This window comes from Panicum virgatum, chromosome 7N (assembly GCF_016808335.1).
Source record: "Panicum virgatum strain AP13 chromosome 7N, P.virgatum_v5, whole genome shotgun sequence".
Lineage (NCBI taxonomy): Eukaryota > Viridiplantae > Streptophyta > Magnoliopsida > Poales > Poaceae > Panicum > Panicum virgatum.
The window spans coordinates 49,228,969-49,244,536 of record NC_053151.1 but is presented as its reverse complement, the minus strand read 5'-3'; the positions used below and the strand labels follow the sequence as shown (position 1 = coordinate 49,244,536).

Genomic DNA, 15,568 nt, shown 5'->3' with positions numbered 1-15,568 from the left:
CCAACTCTTGTTGAGTCATAAATGCTACTTGGAGCCTATGAAACCGTGTTATGAAATTATGCATTATTGTAGAATTGGTTTCAAATACCATTTCATTTCTTAGTTGCTTATGTGGCTATCTTGGAAGCATTAATATGAAACACTTCATTGGGATTAGCCTAACAGAAGTGCTAATGGGGACTCAGCAAAAATATAAAATGTAAAATTTAGCACCTAACTTTAATGAGCTCGAATTTCTTTAAATTGATCGAGACAGTCCTTGGATGCTTCTGGAAATCCCGGGAGCCCAGCTAAGCTTGACAATCGACCAGGCAGAATCTTGCAAGAATCCACGTCGAACCCTTTCCGCAAACGACCACGGCGATTTCAATCCAGCACGTGACACTACCGCTCCATTCTGCGGGGCCCACCATCATGGCCCACTCGTCACTGACTCAAAGCCCGCGTCCTTGCACCTAACACACCTGACACCCCCCTCCTCTTCTCTCTCCTGAAGTCACGACTCACGAGGCCGACCAGAGAAAAGCTCGAGAAATATCTCTCTTCGTACCCCCGAGCCGGCGAGATGGCGGGGATCTCTCGCGCGATCCGGGTCTGCGCCGCCGCGTCCCGGCGGACCCTGGCGGCCGCTTCGGCGGCGGCCCTGCCGAAGGAGGCGCCTGCGGCTGGGGTGCGAGCGCCGGCGGCGGCGACCGGGCGCAAGGGGCGGGATCGGGAGGACGGGAGGCGAGTGCAGTGGGTGTTCCTGGGGTGCCCCGGGGTGGGGAAAGGCACCTACGCCAGCCGCCTCTCGCAGCTGCTCGACGTCCCGCACATCGCCACCGGCGACCTGGTTCGTGACGCGCTCGCGGCCCCTGGCCCCTTCTCCAAGCAGGTAATTCAGCCTCATGGATTAGATTGCAGGGGTTACTAGGTACTAAGATTAGTTGGGTAGATGGATCCGATGCATCAAGCGCTAACTCGCTACTAATAAGCTCCAAACAATCATGTGGCGCGTGCATAGATCAAAGTTGCTGTATTTGACCATTGCTGTACCATTCTTATCATCCTCTGCAAACGGTAACAAGCTAGCCATCACAGAAACTAGCTCTACATAATTCCCTTGTCGATAGGCAACGCTAGTTAAATTGGAGGCACTACAGCTCAGGAAGCTGCGGACTGTTTTTTTTTTCATGATGAATTGCTTTGCTTATAGAAAATAACAAAATTAGTTGACTCATAGTACAATCTCGGCATAGAAATACTTCATAACCCCTCATGGGCTTGTGAAGTCTATAAGTGCTTCCACAAGTTGTTTGTTGTTTCACTAAAAATTAAATGTAAAGATGAAGCTAATGGTTTGACCTTAAGCTTAGTCATACTTAGGCCATTATAAACATGTTGAATTCAATTCTACATACACCATAACCATAAGAACCTTTTTTGGCGCCTCCCCTCTTTTGTCATCTTTCTTTTATTCCATTTTCTTGATTGTGTTGTTTGTGTGCTTCTTTTCCAGCTTGCTGAGATTGTCAATCATGGAAAACTGGTGTCTGATGAGATCATCATAAATCTTCTGTCAAGACGCCTGGAAGAGGGAGAAGAAAAGGGTGAATTGGGATTCATCCTTGATGGCTTTCCTCGGACCATAAGACAAGCGGTGAGCTAGTTATTTGATCTGACCGTCAGTATGCAAAAACACATACTTGCCTCTTATCACGAAGCATTTTTCACTAGCATTTTCTTTGGAGATTTTACCATGTCTGAACCAGGGTAGAAGCATGTTTTATGTGCTTTTCAGGACCAATAGTGTGTAGCTTGGTCATAGTGGCGCTCTTAGTTAAAGTATTTCAGTATATTAGCACCATTGTAGTATCCTCAGTTCTGTAATTTCCGTCTAACTTGATAGTAGTCTCAAAGCTGACTAGCCAAATTTCATTAACCTAGCACAAGTTGGTTAGAGTTAAATAGTTTTCCTCCTCAGTAGCATTCAGCATTGTAATGTAGCCTTGGATTTCTAACTTAACATCAACATACATTAACTTGTGTTCAGTGAGACTTAGGCACTGGTGTAGAACGCTAGTTGCTGATATTATTTATATCATGTGCTTTGTTAGGAAATACTTGAAGGAGTCACAGATATTGATTTGGTGATCAATCTCAAGCTCCGAGAGGAAGCCCTGCTTGCAAAATGCCTTGGTAGAAGAATGTGCAGCCAGTGTGGAGGAAACTTCAATGTGGCCTCCATTGATATTGAGGGTGAGAATGGTGGACCTCGAATGTACATGCCTCCGCTGCTGCCTCCTCCACAGTGTGAATCGAAGCTAATTACTAGACCAGATGATACTGAAGAGGTGGTAAAGGAGCGATTACGGGTGTACCATGACTTGGTATATTCAACTGGACTGAGATTGCTTTTTCAGAGTTGTATCTTGCTCAGTATTTTATACCGTTTATGCAATCTGAATGCTCCATTTGTGCTGGTGTGGTGTGGAAAATGATTGTTTGTCATTGATAACCATATTATTTTCTTTTATTTAAAAAATGGATACCTAAGAACATGTAAGTCATGGAACATGCATTCAGCTCTAACATTGTTGTTGCCCATTAGGGGAATTTACAGCCATGGAGCTGATTTGGCATTTAGATGTTTTGTGAAACAATTCAGTAAGGAGACGGCACAGAATCACACAAATAATTCTAACTTGGATTGCTATAAGCTCTGAATGCTTCAATGTTTGACTGTAGCATGTTTGCTGCCTCCCCATCATATCCTTACCAAGTGAGCTGTTAATCTTTGCAGACTGAACCAGTGGAGGAATTCTACAGAGCACGTGGGAAACTCTTGGAGTTCAATCTACCTGGTGGAATACCCGAATCCTGGCCGAAGTTATTGGAAGCCTTGAATATAGAAGGCCCTGACAACGAGAGATCTGCCGCAGCATGATTTTTGTTTTAGGAATGCACATTGCGCATTTGTAGCCTATGTCAAAGGTAGTTACCTTGTAGTAGTCCATTTGGGGTCAAATTATCATGGTGTAGCACTCAATTGTATAGCTGATTTATCATCGATGGGCAAGATCGATGAGTGTGCTGGTTGTTATCATCCAACGAAAGGTCTGTAAAAGCCCAAAAGGCAAGAAATAATTGTTTGACGTTGAAACATTCATTTGTACTAGCTTGTATCACACAAGTGTTTGTGGAAAGAGTTACACACCAGAAGCGATGGCGCTATGGTTAAAATCTTGTCCTGCCAGTACGCAAAAGGGCCCCCTACATGGCGCCATGTGTGTTCGACACGATTGTCCGAACTTGCACGGGACCAGTTCCAAACTGCTGCTAACTGTTTTGTCTGAATAGCCTGCTGGAACTTTTAAGTCTTCAACGGTGGACGAAGCGCAATTTTTCTACCCCGGTCCGGTCATAGGGCGCTTTTTTTTTTGAAAGATTTCATAGGTCGCATTTTGATTCCCCCTTTCCCATACCAAGCCTAGCCGAACGATCAAGTTCTGCACTGAACTCCGATGATATGGCACGTCTGTCTAGCGCCGTGACGCGAATGCATCTTCAGCACAATAGTAGGCGGAAACAGCAGCTACAGAAATTGGATGCTTTGAAATAGGATAAACTTTGCCGTTCGTCTGCATTGGGGGTGTAGCTCATGTGGTAGAGCGCTCGCTTCGCATGCGAGAGGCACGGGGTTCGATTCCCCGCACCTCCACCGCATTCTGTGTTTTTTTTTTCAGTTTTCTTTTAAAGAAAACTTCAGCGGTAGTTGAACACTCGAATCTGAAGGAAAAAAAAAAGAAAGAAACTTCAGCGGTAGTTGAACACTCGAATCTGAAAAAAAAAACAAAAGAAACGTAGAAACGCGCCAGGACAGAAGACGGCAGGCCAGGCTGGGCCGCGATCCCGGCGTAACTCCCCCTTATCCATCCGTTCAGTTTCACTTCACTTTCGGCCCAAATGCCTGGCGTTTCAGCTCAGGTTTCTTTATGCCGCAAAAGGCATGCTACGAGCTAGCAAAAAAAGCCAGGATTTGGTGAAGAATGTGCTGTGCAGTGATTGTCCCCCCCCCCCACCCCCCCCCCCCCCCCAAGCAATCTACCATCCAGCATCGCTAGTGTGCTGCCCAATTTGACACTAGGCATCTAGGCCGATTGCGCTAGGGGATCAGCGATCATTCATCCCATTCATCCGGGCCTCATTCTGTACTGGCCGCCGGCGCCGCGGCACACCAAAGAGGTGGAGAGGAAAAAGGAAAGGAAAACAAGGTCTTGTTTAGTTGCACCCATAAATTTTTTGAAATGAAATCTTTGCACATTTGAAGTATTGAATATAGATTAATTATAAAACTAATTACAGAACTTATCTGTAAACTACGAGACGAATCTAATGAGGCTAATTAATTCATCATTAGAGTATGTATACTGTAGCAATTTAGTGTCTAGTCATAGCCTAATTAGGTTCATTAGATTCGTCTCGCAATTTACAAGCAAACTATACAATTCGTTTTTTATTTCATCTAAATTTAATACTTCATGCATGTAAAATTCTTTTTCGATGTGATAGATTTAGAATTTTGAATTTTGCACTAAACAAGGGCCAAGCGGAGCGGCGGAAGGAGATGGTAAAGGCCAGAGCGCCGCGTCTACGAGTAGAATTCCTGGAGTGGTGGACCTCGGCCTACTAGCTAGCTAGAGGTGCTCGGTGCTTCTGCTTCTGAAAGCGTTGCGCAACTTCCAGTTCAGAAAAATAACTCCAGTGCAGCCTGTTTGGGGACTTTGGCAAGTGAAGTACATGATTGCCATGCACATTTTCTTCCGTCTGAGATCGAGTCCTGGATTCATGTGTGCTTGCAAAATCCCCGGCAATGTCAAGGATCCTCAATGGAAAGGTCATTTTGGGGGGGGGGGGGGGTGAGGTGACCGCACTCTGTGAATTTTTTTTTTCAACTTCTCTTTTGTTCACGCAGCATGGAGAGTGGAGACACGGTGCTATGCATCGGAGCACGTCCAAAGGATTTACCACAGCGCCTCTCGTGCGGAGACTGTTGGTGGCGCCGCATATGTACAAGCACGCACAAACACTCGGGGAACAGTGTCTCCTTTTTCCTAGGCGCGGAATAGGGCACCCCCTCTGCCCCCTTCTCGCGCTCGGTGGAGGTGAAACGGCGTGGCCGGCCGGCCGGCCGGCCAGTCACTGCTGTTCGGGAGAGGGAGGGCCCCCGGCCCTGCCCGGAAATGAGGACGACACGCCGGCAGCTACGGGACACCCGGTGGTGATGCTCGCCGCCGCTCCTCCCGCTGCCCAGCTAGCTAAAGTGATCACTGATTTTACTTCAAAAAAAAAAGAGGGATAACTGATGATCAGTGATCAGATCCACTAGTTAGCTTAGGGCACTCCCAATGAAGTATTAATGGTAGTTTCTATCTCTATTAAATAGTTTGTCAAATAAGCAAAATGGTGATATGGCAGCCTAGTTAATGAGAAAAGAGAGCACAAATCATAGAAATGGTTTCCTCATGGAGAAACCATGTCTACTTTTGACCCAATGCACAAGAAACCATAAATTTACCATTGGGGAGAAACCACTAATTTTTATGGAGTTAATGCAACGCTCCCCATTGATGGAATTGGGAGAGAGAAAGAGAAAATAATTATTACTCAAAAACACTACCACTGTGAAAAATGGTTTCTATAGATGATTTCTTTTGCTATGAAAACCGTGTTAGTTTCTACCATTAGGACTGCCCTTACAAACCTATCAGTTTGACAAATGATTAGGCTAGCAACTATAGCTTGCACGTTTGATTACCCGCCCTTTTGTCTAGTAGTGCAGGCCCTAAGCAAAGTTCGTAAGTTACTAGCAAAACTGAAAAGAAACCGCGGGAAATGAGCAGGAGATGGAGGAGGGGAAAGGAGATGGCTCTGGCCTCTGGCTCTGGCACCCTCTCCTCCTCCCTCACATGAGCGTGGGAGGTGAGCTGTGGCGTGGAGCTCAGCGCGGCCGCAGCGGCGCAGGCAGCCCCCACTCACATCGCATGGAGCACCCTGCCACACTCGTAGCCTCGCACAGCACACTCACACACTCAACCGAGCTGAAACGCCACACTTAACGCCGCCCGCTCCGGAACCGAACGCCGTGCCGTCGCATGTAAATACGGCGGGTCTCGCCCCCGTCGCCAGCGCGTCCGCACCCAACCACACCTGACACCTCGCAACCCGATGCCCAGCGCCACCGCGCCAACCCAGACGCGAGCGCCCTAGCTCGGGCCGCCGGCTCATGTCGGCCAACACCGTAGCCAAGGCGGCGCCGCCCATGTCCGGGTCCTCCGACCCCTCGCCGTCCTCGTCCGCCGCGGCGTCTCCGCTCGCGCTGCTCCGCCCGCACCCGCACCCGCACGCCCACGCCCATGCCCATGCGGGACACCTGACGCCGCCCTCGCCGGCGTCCGGGGCCCCCGCGCCGCCACCGCCGTCCCCGGCGTCCGCGCCGCGAGACTACCGCAAGGGCAACTGGACCCTCCACGAGACGCTCATCCTCATCACGGCCAAGCGCCTGGATGACGACCGGCGGGCCGGCGCTGTCGGGGCCGCCCACGGCCACGGGTCGCCCACGACGCCGCGGTCGGAGCAGCGGTGGAAGTGGGTGGAGAACTACTGCTGGAACCACGGCTGCCTGCGCAGCCAGAACCAGTGCAACGACAAGTGGGACAACCTCCTGCGCGACTACAAGAAGGTCCGCGACTACGAGTCCCGCAACGCCGCCGCTGCCGCCGCCGCGGCGCCGGGCGGCGGCGGCGGCGGTGCGGGCGCCCTCCCGTCCTACTGGTCCATGGAGCGGCACGAGCGCAAGGACCGCAACCTCCCCACCAACCTGGCGCCCGAGGTGTTCGACGCGCTGACGGACGTGCTCTCCCGCCGCGCCGCGCGCCGCGGGGGCGCGGCGATCGCGGCCGCCGCGCCACCTCCGCTCGCGCTGCCGCCGCCGCCGCCGCCACCACCACCGCCTCCAGCGCCGCCATCACCGCCGAAGCCCATCGTCGCGCAGCCCCGCGCCCCGCCGCCGCCTCCCCTGCCGCTTCCGACGGCGGTGGCGCCGCCGGCGACGTCGGTTTCCGGTATGGTCGGCACGCCGCGCCCGTACTTAATACCAGCTGCTGTTACATCTATCTACCCGTCCATTTACTGTTCGTTCGGCTGACACGTGGGCCCGTCGATCGCGACGAGCTTTATTTAAGCTTAGCACCAGGCCGTTATGACTGGGGGGAGATGGCGCCGAGAGTTCGCTGGTGTAATTATTTACCTCACCGGGGGGTCGCTTTTTAACTTTTTACTGTGGGCTCTTCCCGCGCGGGTGGCAGCGGTGATAATGCCGGCTGCGAGAATAAAGCTGCGTGCAGCTCATCTCATGGCAAAGTGGGTGGCGAATCCTGCTGGACTGGACTGGGTTTGCACTCAAATAAAAGTTTAGTTTACGTGGGTTTACGTTTACCTGCAGTGAAGGTAGTAAAAATGAAAATCCATGGCTTAGCAAAGAAACAAAGGTTGTTGCAATCACTTTGTAAAGGCATCGGCAAGATCCAATTGTAAAGCCTGAAAGCTTGGAGCCACAGTGCAAGCATGCAACGAACTAGCAAAGCGCACCTTTTGTTCTTTCTCCTCGATCACGCATGCATCGCCCGGTGTAGTCGTACTACCGTCAATCTGGGCATTTCTGACACTTAGCTTTGTAGTTAATTTACATGCTAGCTGCAGTACGTGTAGTACACTCGATCATAAGATCAACCAGGAAATGAACTCGACTTACTGCTGTTACTGTTAGGTTTTATGTATACTATATATTCTGCTAACCTACTGTTGTTACTTGGGTGTGTGTTTGTGTGTATTATTAGCTGAGGGGCTGACGGGGTCGTCGGAGTCCGGCGAGGAGGAGGACGGGTCGTCGGAGGAGGGCGTGGAGCCGGAGCCGAAGCGGCGGCGTCTGAACCGTCTGGGGTCGAGCGTGGTGCGCAGCGCGACGGTGCTGGCGCGCACCCTGGTGGCGTGCGAGGAGAAGCGGGAGCGGCGGCACCGGGAGGTCCTGGAGCTGGAGGAGCGGCGGCTGCGGCTGGAGGAGCAGCGCACGGAGGTTCGGCGCCAGGGCTTCGCGGGCCTCATCTCCGCCGTCAACAGCCTCTCCACCGCCATCAACGCGCTCGTCTCCGACCACCGCAGCGGCGACTCCGCCTCCCGGTGACCGCCTCCGCCGGTCGTCGATCGCCTAGCTCGTGCCGTCCACCGTACCTAGCTAGCATTCGCATTGGCATTTGTGCATGTGCAATCCGAGAGATCGATGTAAATAAGGTGATGATTGATTGTGTTGGAGAGGCTGTGACTAGAAATTTTTTTTGGAGCGTTGTTCGTTGCATTGGTCGCGTGCATGCAGGCATCATCGCGACATGCCCATGTCCTACCTAGGTGCCTTGCTGGTTTGATGAGCTCCTTCCTCTTCCATCTACTGTTGGTGTGGTGGAATGGTGTGGGTGGGTATTATGTCATCGATGAGCTGCTGGTGCTTCTATCTTGGGTTCTGGGTTTGTCGCGGGCGACGATCATTAGCGGCGCATGCAGATGCTGGACGGGATGCTAGCGGGGGGGGGGGGGGGGGCAAGGCCGAGCCCTGAGCCAGCCTCCGTCTCGCCCGCCGTGGGGCCTCTCCTCCCTCCCTGACCGGTGGCCTGCTGCTCGACGCCGCTGCGCTGCGTGCAGGAACTCCACTGCTGCTGCTGCTGCGTCTGCCATGGCTTTCTTTCTCGCTCTCGCATTGGAGGATGAAATGGAATCAAACTGCTAGCTTGGAACTAGTACTAGTAGCTAGCTAGCTACTAGCTCTCATGGAATAATGGCGCTTCTGCCCTCGTGCTCGTTGTAAAGAATTGCTACAAGTACTGACACCGTCCTGCTGGCGCACCATATGCAATCGATCCATGGAACGACCACTGTAGGTATATATTACCGCTAGCTTTCACAAACAGAACTACTGTATTGTACGTATAGCTTTTGTACTGTACGCACGTTTTTTGCTATATCGGCCGCGCCACACATGCAGGTGCAGGCACTACGTACGCCAACTGTACGTTGTGCCGTACCAAAGTCACGGCCTCAAATGCCTCGGTCGTCGGTACGTGCGTAGAGTCGCCGTCGTTCTTCGAGCCGGCGACCGGGCGGCAGCAATGGCCGGCGACTGGCCGTGTTCTGCCGGGCACAATCAAGCCCCGACCAGCAGTGTCAGCAGACGATCATCACATGAAGCTAAGGGCACGTACGGCAGCTGTGGACGACCGTGCCCCGGCCGAGGCGCCAAGCTCATATATAGCTCTATCTCTAGCTAGTAGTCTACCTAGCTAGCTAGTAGAGATTTGTCTCTGGTTCTTGACCAGCTTGCTGTGCATGCATTCGGAGACCGCCCTGCCCCTCACGTACGTACGCTAGCAGCTACCGTGCCCCCCAGCCTTTGGTCGCGTAATCGCTGCAGCCCGCCCAGTACACGCGTGCGTGCAATCACCGTGTTCGGCTGGTGGGTAGGGCTCCAGATCTACAGTAATTCCTTCTCACACCACTCCAGCTCCAGCCTCCAGCTCCAGCCTGCCGAACGCGGTGAATACAAATGCAAATGCAAAATTGATCTTCGTCTTCCTTCGTCCGTCGAGGCGTCGACGTGGTGCCGGAAATGCCCTCGCCGGACCGTGGCGACGACGGGGTACGTAGAGGGAGGAGCTACGGGCAAACGTCGTCGGTCCAGGCGCGGTCTACGGACTACTCCTACTGGAGAGAGAGAGAGACGGGGGTGCGAGGCCGGAGAGGGAGCTTGGAGACGGGTGGACCGCTGCGTTGTCGGCTTCCGCCCATCATCTCCCAGTCCGCTCTCTCTCTGAGTCAGTCTCTCTCTCTCTCTGCGCTCAGTCTGCACCGCACGGCTGTAGGGGCAGCCTGGTCTTTTCCTACTGCAAGGCTACACGTCGCTCGGCAGAAGGGAGGACGTCCTGCTGGGCAGTTGGCCGCGCGCCGCTGGATGGGATTGGACTGGAGCGGTTACCCATTTCACTGATCACCTGAGTACTCAGCTCAGCAGCTGGTATTTTAATAAATAAATAAATAAATAAACAGCTTAGCTGAACGTTTCGAGCTTCTTTTCGAACGTGGAATGTTCATAACGAGCTAGTTTATTTTTTGTTTACATCAACTGGACGTAGTTTCCTAAAAACTAAATAGAAATTAGTGCAGCAGTAAGCGTTCATAATATGAGAATTGGAAGCATCTGGCTTTCGACCTTAGCACTTAGGAGGAATAACACAAATAGTCTTTCAAAAAAAAATAACACGAGCAGTCAACCATGCTAAAGCAATCTGATTGCTACAATATGAGTAGTGAGGAATAGTTTTCGCAAACGAGAAAAATATAGTGAGGACTGAACATTAGCTTCAGCTAAAATGTCTTGAGCTGATTAGTACTGTAGCAGTACTGTAGCTAATGAGGTCTTTGACCGTATGATTAGATAATATTTAGGCACAGTTACTGTAGCATCACTGCAACCAATCATGGTGGACCTTGGCTCGTTAGATTCGTCTCGAAAAGTTATACCGATCCATGAAAATGTTTCACAAATAAATTTCGTTTATTACTCCATGCATGCATTCGTGTTTTTTGTAAAATTTTACAAAACATGGTGAAAAGATATCAGAACTGTGAACAGTGTTCATTATCAATGGTAGCTTCCATGCCACCCTAACCTAAAGACCTAGCTAGACTAGAACATGGGCGCTAAACACCCGAGAAAAAGAGGATCAGGTAGCGCTAAGCCGGGGGGCCCATGATGTATCCATCCTGATTAGGTGCCCACGCAGGCCAGGTGATGATTTTGGGTGGACACAGCCACACAGGCGGTGGGGAACGTAGGGATTTGTCCTTTTGGTGTCAGAAAAGCCTGACAATCTCGGCTGTCACCGCTCCCAGGTCCGTAGTCAAAGTCCTTGACCGGAGGGAGAGATGCCATATGTCATCGCGTAGGCCGTAGCTTCCCTGCCTCTTCTCCCCGAAATGCCCCTGCCCTCTCCCATACGGCTTCACTCTTCTTTTTTTTGAAGTTACGGGCAAGAGTACTGCCGGATCATATAAAAAAGAGAAAAAACAAGTTTTTATAATAATTATGATTACATAAATAACCAAAAAACTCAAACTCTTAAGAAAGGGATACATAAAAGATTAACTGGCCGGTCGGCCCTCGCACGTCTGTCGCGGAACCTCCATTTCTTCCTTGATGAGGCCTAAAATCCGAGTCGCCGGCTGCGAAGTACCCTGAAAAATGCGCATGTTCCTCTCATTCCATATGTTCCAAGCAGTATACATTAGTAGAGCTGCCACCCGAGCTCTGTTCTCAGCACTTGAGGTTTGTACAGACGTGTTCCACCAATCTTCAACCTCCATCCCTGCCGTGGATGTACTGATTAGCCCATCAGTCCAATGGTGCACCAGAGCCCAAACCTCCTGAGCAAAGCAGTAATGAAGACATAGGTGCTTAGTGGTTTCTAGCTCCTGATCACATAAACAGCATACCGAGTCACACGCTATCCCTTTCACTAGCAGGTTGTCTGCCGTTTGTAGCTTTTCTTGTACCAATAGCCAGGCAAAAAAATGGTGCCTGCCTTCTGTCTTGGCATTCCAGATTACTTTGCTGTTGAAAGTGCAGTATGAACCAGCAAATTGAATATCATATGCAGACTTTGAGGAGTAGTGACCATTGGCTGTCCACTTCCATCGGATCTCATCTTGGACAACTGAGAACTGAACTGCTTGTACCTGTTCCCACATAAGTACAAACTCGGCCATCTCTGTTGCTGTTGTCATTCGCCAAAGACCTCTAGTCCACGTCTGATTTTCCACTTCCTCCCTCACCGTGAGCTTCTTCCTCCATGCTAGTTTGTAAAGATTAGGGGCCACATCTCTAAGGGCATGATCATCCAACCAAGGTGAATCCCAGAACAAAGCCTTTCGACCATCACCAATCGTCACCACTGTGCTGCATCTAAAAAGCTGCTTGTCCATCTCATTGCACGGGACATCAGTGCCCACCCATGGCCTATCCGAATCCACCCACTGGTACCACATCCAACGTAATCGTAGAGCCCTGCTGAACTTTTCAAGATCTAGCACCCCGAGTCCACCACAAGGTTTTGGTCTTTTTAGTTTTTCCCAAGCCACCAAGCATTGTCCACCTTGAGCTTCCGAGGTACCATTCCACAAGAAACCCCTTCTTATCCTATCAATTTTTTTAATCATCCATTTCTTCGGATTAAAGACTGTTAGAAAGTAAACCGGTAGAGATGTAAGCACGGTGTTCAGCAGCTTTAGGCGCCCTGCCCTATTTATGAAACGTCCTTTCCAAGCCGGCAGCCGATTTGCCACCTTATCAACGAGTGGCTGGATGTCGACACGCCGTAGCTCCCGTGTATGCAGAGGCAATCCTAGATAAGAGCAAGGGAAATTCTTGATCGAGCATGGGAATCCCTCCATTACCTCCTCCAAGTTAATATTGCTGCATCTAATTGGGAACACTGCACATTTGTTAAGGTTGATGTATAGCGAACAAGCGTTAGCTTGGCTGGTGGGAGTGCGGCAGCGAAAACCACCAGGTCGGGGGTTCGATCCCCGGCTCGCACAGGAAAAAAACTCCCTCGCTTGTCCCATGTACAAAGCATTGTGGAGCCCGGCCTAACTCACAAGGCGAGGGGGCCCCGTGTTCGGGTGGGGCAGGGGTTCGGGGGGTTTTATTGGCATGCTGTGAGAAGGTCATTCTACCTCTCAAACAATGCCGTGGGGGTGGTCTCACCCTCCGCAGGTCAAGTTTTTTAAGATTGATGTATAGGCCGGAAGCATGCCCGAACATCTGTAGTATGTCTGCAACCACTTGCACCTCTTCTTTAATTGGGTTTAGAAAAACTGCAGCATCATCAGAGGCATGCTCTCAGCTTGTATACTCGACCCCCATGGGTGAAAGAAAACCATCCCTTGTTGCAGTAGTAATCCAGTCTGGACTTCACCATGTCGCCATCTTTGAGCTTTTCAAAGATCGGTAAGTGAGAAATTATAGAGGTTGCCGTAGTACTCGCGGCTTTGTGTCGGCAGTTTTCTTGGGCCATGTTTAGTTCATTTTGCATTTTGCATTTTTGCATTTTTGAAAAGAAATCTTTAACTTTTGAAGTATTAAATGTAGACTAATTACAAAACTAATTACAGATCTCGTCTGTAAACTATGAGACGGATCTAATAAGCCTAATTAATCCATCATTAGAGCATATTTACTGCAGCATTACTGTAGCAATTTAGTGTCTAATCACGTCCTAATTAGGCTCATTAGATTCGTCTCGCGATTTACAATCCATTTGTGTAATGCGATTTATTTTTCGACTACATTTAGTACACTATGTAAGCGATTTATAAAAATTTTACATTTTGTGTTTTAGGATCTAAACAAGACCTTGATCCAAAATCTTTTTTTTTAGAAAATGAATACGTCTCCGGCCTCTGCAGCCGCACACAGCCAAAATCTATACTGTACTAGCAGCAGCTAGCAATTTAACTTATAAAAAAGCAGCTACCAAATCATTCTACACATGTTGTACTCAGTCCAACCCAAAATCCTCAAGTGTCACAAGAGAAACTCCAGAATAAAATAAACACAACCAACAAATGCAAGTGGTATGCTTTAGAGTTCAGAGACCGCGGCAGCAGCGGCGGCGGCACCGGCGCACCGCCTAGCGGGCCCTGCACGCGGTAGTAGTACTGGCGCAGGAGCACTGGTGGTGGCGCAGCGGCAGCAGCTAGCCCTCAGCATTGGATGCTAGCTCCACTCAGGTCTCCGGCAGTCCGGCCGTCACGGCCGGCGGGCCTGCAAAAGCTACGGCGCGGCACGGCGTGCAGTGGATCCGGCCCGCGCATGCAAGCTGTAAAAAGGCACGATCCTCCACGCACGCGGATCGGCCGATCGCAAGCTAGCATCCCGTCCCGTTCTGCAGCAGCTCCGTTCCGTTGCGTCCCGTGCAACGGCTGATGAATTGAAGCTGACGCTGACATGGTCGTCGCCGGCCAGCTCGTGCAGTGCAGTGCAGGCTTGCAGAGGTGATCGAGCGAGTGATCCTCCAGAGATGCGGCCAAAAAGCGCGGTACTTGGGCGCTGTGGATCGCTGTGCTTCAACCCGGCCAAAAACGCCCAACAGTTGAATGGTCCGTCCGAAGAGGAGGGAGGGATCGGAGGGCGGCCCAGGCCCCTCCTGCTGAGCTCGTGATGGATCCATGGTTCAGAGGCGAGCAGGGTAGTCATGGAGGCGCGGTGGTGTGAGAGGGAACAGTGGTCGACCGGTGGATGGATCGCCGATCTCCGGGGAAGTAATGGGAGTGGCGTCGCAGGCAGCGATGCCGGCGCGTCGGAGATGCCGGCACCGGCAGGCAGGGCTCATATAAAATGCGCGCTCCGCCGAGCAAACCAAACTCCCCCTCTCTCTACTCTCTCTCTTCACCATTGCACTGGAACCGGAGGCAGTCTAGTGTAGAGAGAGAGAGGGGGAAATGCATGGAGCAGCCACGGGTGCAATAATTCGGGGCCAGTTGCTGTGCCTGTCACACTGGCCAGAGAGAGAGTGGGGGGTTGTGTGTGTGGCCGTGTTTGGATAAAATCACGAAAACTTTTGCACAAAAAGACGAATGCATGTATGAAGTACTAAACGAAGTTTATTTGCAAAACCTTTTTAAGAATGGGTATAACTTTTCGAGACGAATCTAATGAGCCAAGTTTCATCATGATTGGCTACAGTGATGCTACAGTAACCGAACTCAATCATCCTCTAATCGTACGGTCAAAGGCCTCATTAGCTAGAGCACCTGCTACAGTACCACAGTTGTGGAGGTAATTTTATAATTAGATTTTATTTAATACCACTAATTAGTGGTCAAAGCTTCATTTCTCTCTCATCAAAACTTTTCTACCCTCCAACCAAACATGCCACTAATTAGTGTTTGCAAGTGTGGCAGGTGGCACCGGCCAATGCAACAGCGGCGGGCCCACGCTGGCAGTCAAACGTGCCCGGTCAAAACTCCGCCATTCCCACAGGCCGTAACCCCACACTAGGGACTACTATACGATTGCATGTGTGTGGTGTGGTGTGGTCTCTCACAGGCCGTAACCCCACTCTCCCTCTACCTCTACGGCTCTACCTCTCTCTCTCTGTCTGCACCGAGCCAGACTGTCTCCACACCGTTCAGTTCAGCCGCCAGAGGAGGTAATTACACACGCAGAGCACAGACAGAGGAAACTGTGCCCAAGCTGCAGCACTCCTGCTCGTGCGGTCGTGCCATCATGCGATGAGTTGGTGTTCTTTCACGAGTTCGTAGCAAAGCACGTCGACCTATGGTATTATACCAGTAGGTGTCGGCTTACCTGGTACGGTGGTAATATTGACAACATTGGCCCAGGATTCTGCGCAGTTGCTCTAGTGTGACTGCACCGCATGCAACTATGTCCCTAGCTGCATTGTTGATGCTGCGTAGGTGC

At 50.9% G+C, this 15,568-nt stretch overlaps 2 protein-coding genes and 1 non-coding gene across 3 annotated transcripts; all 3 read left to right on the top strand.

The window, feature by feature from the left end:
- The first annotated feature begins 476 nt into the window (after window positions 1–476).
- On the top strand, window positions 477–3,198 carry LOC120680767 (probable adenylate kinase 6, chloroplastic). The gene is made up of 4 exons (XM_039962292.1): window positions 477–874; window positions 1,499–1,639; window positions 2,097–2,369; window positions 2,783–3,198. The coding sequence occupies exons 1-4, from the start codon at window positions 566–568 to the stop codon at window positions 2,924–2,926; spliced, it is 867 nt and encodes a 288-aa protein (XP_039818226.1). The 5' UTR covers window positions 477–565; the 3' UTR covers window positions 2,927–3,198.
- A 429-nt stretch (window positions 3,199–3,627) lies between these two features.
- Window positions 3,628–3,700, top strand: TRNAA-CGC. The gene has a single exon. It is a non-coding gene; the product is annotated as a tRNA-Ala (tRNA).
- A 2,219-nt stretch (window positions 3,701–5,919) lies between these two features.
- Window positions 5,920–8,476, top strand: LOC120680571 (WAS/WASL-interacting protein family member 3-like). Its single transcript, XM_039962077.1, has 2 exons — window positions 5,920–7,103; window positions 7,878–8,476. Exons 1-2 carry the CDS (start codon window positions 6,266–6,268, stop codon window positions 8,219–8,221), a joined length of 1,182 nt encoding a protein of 393 aa, XP_039818011.1. The 5' UTR covers window positions 5,920–6,265; the 3' UTR covers window positions 8,222–8,476.
- The last annotated feature ends 7,092 nt before the right edge of the window (window positions 8,477–15,568 follow it).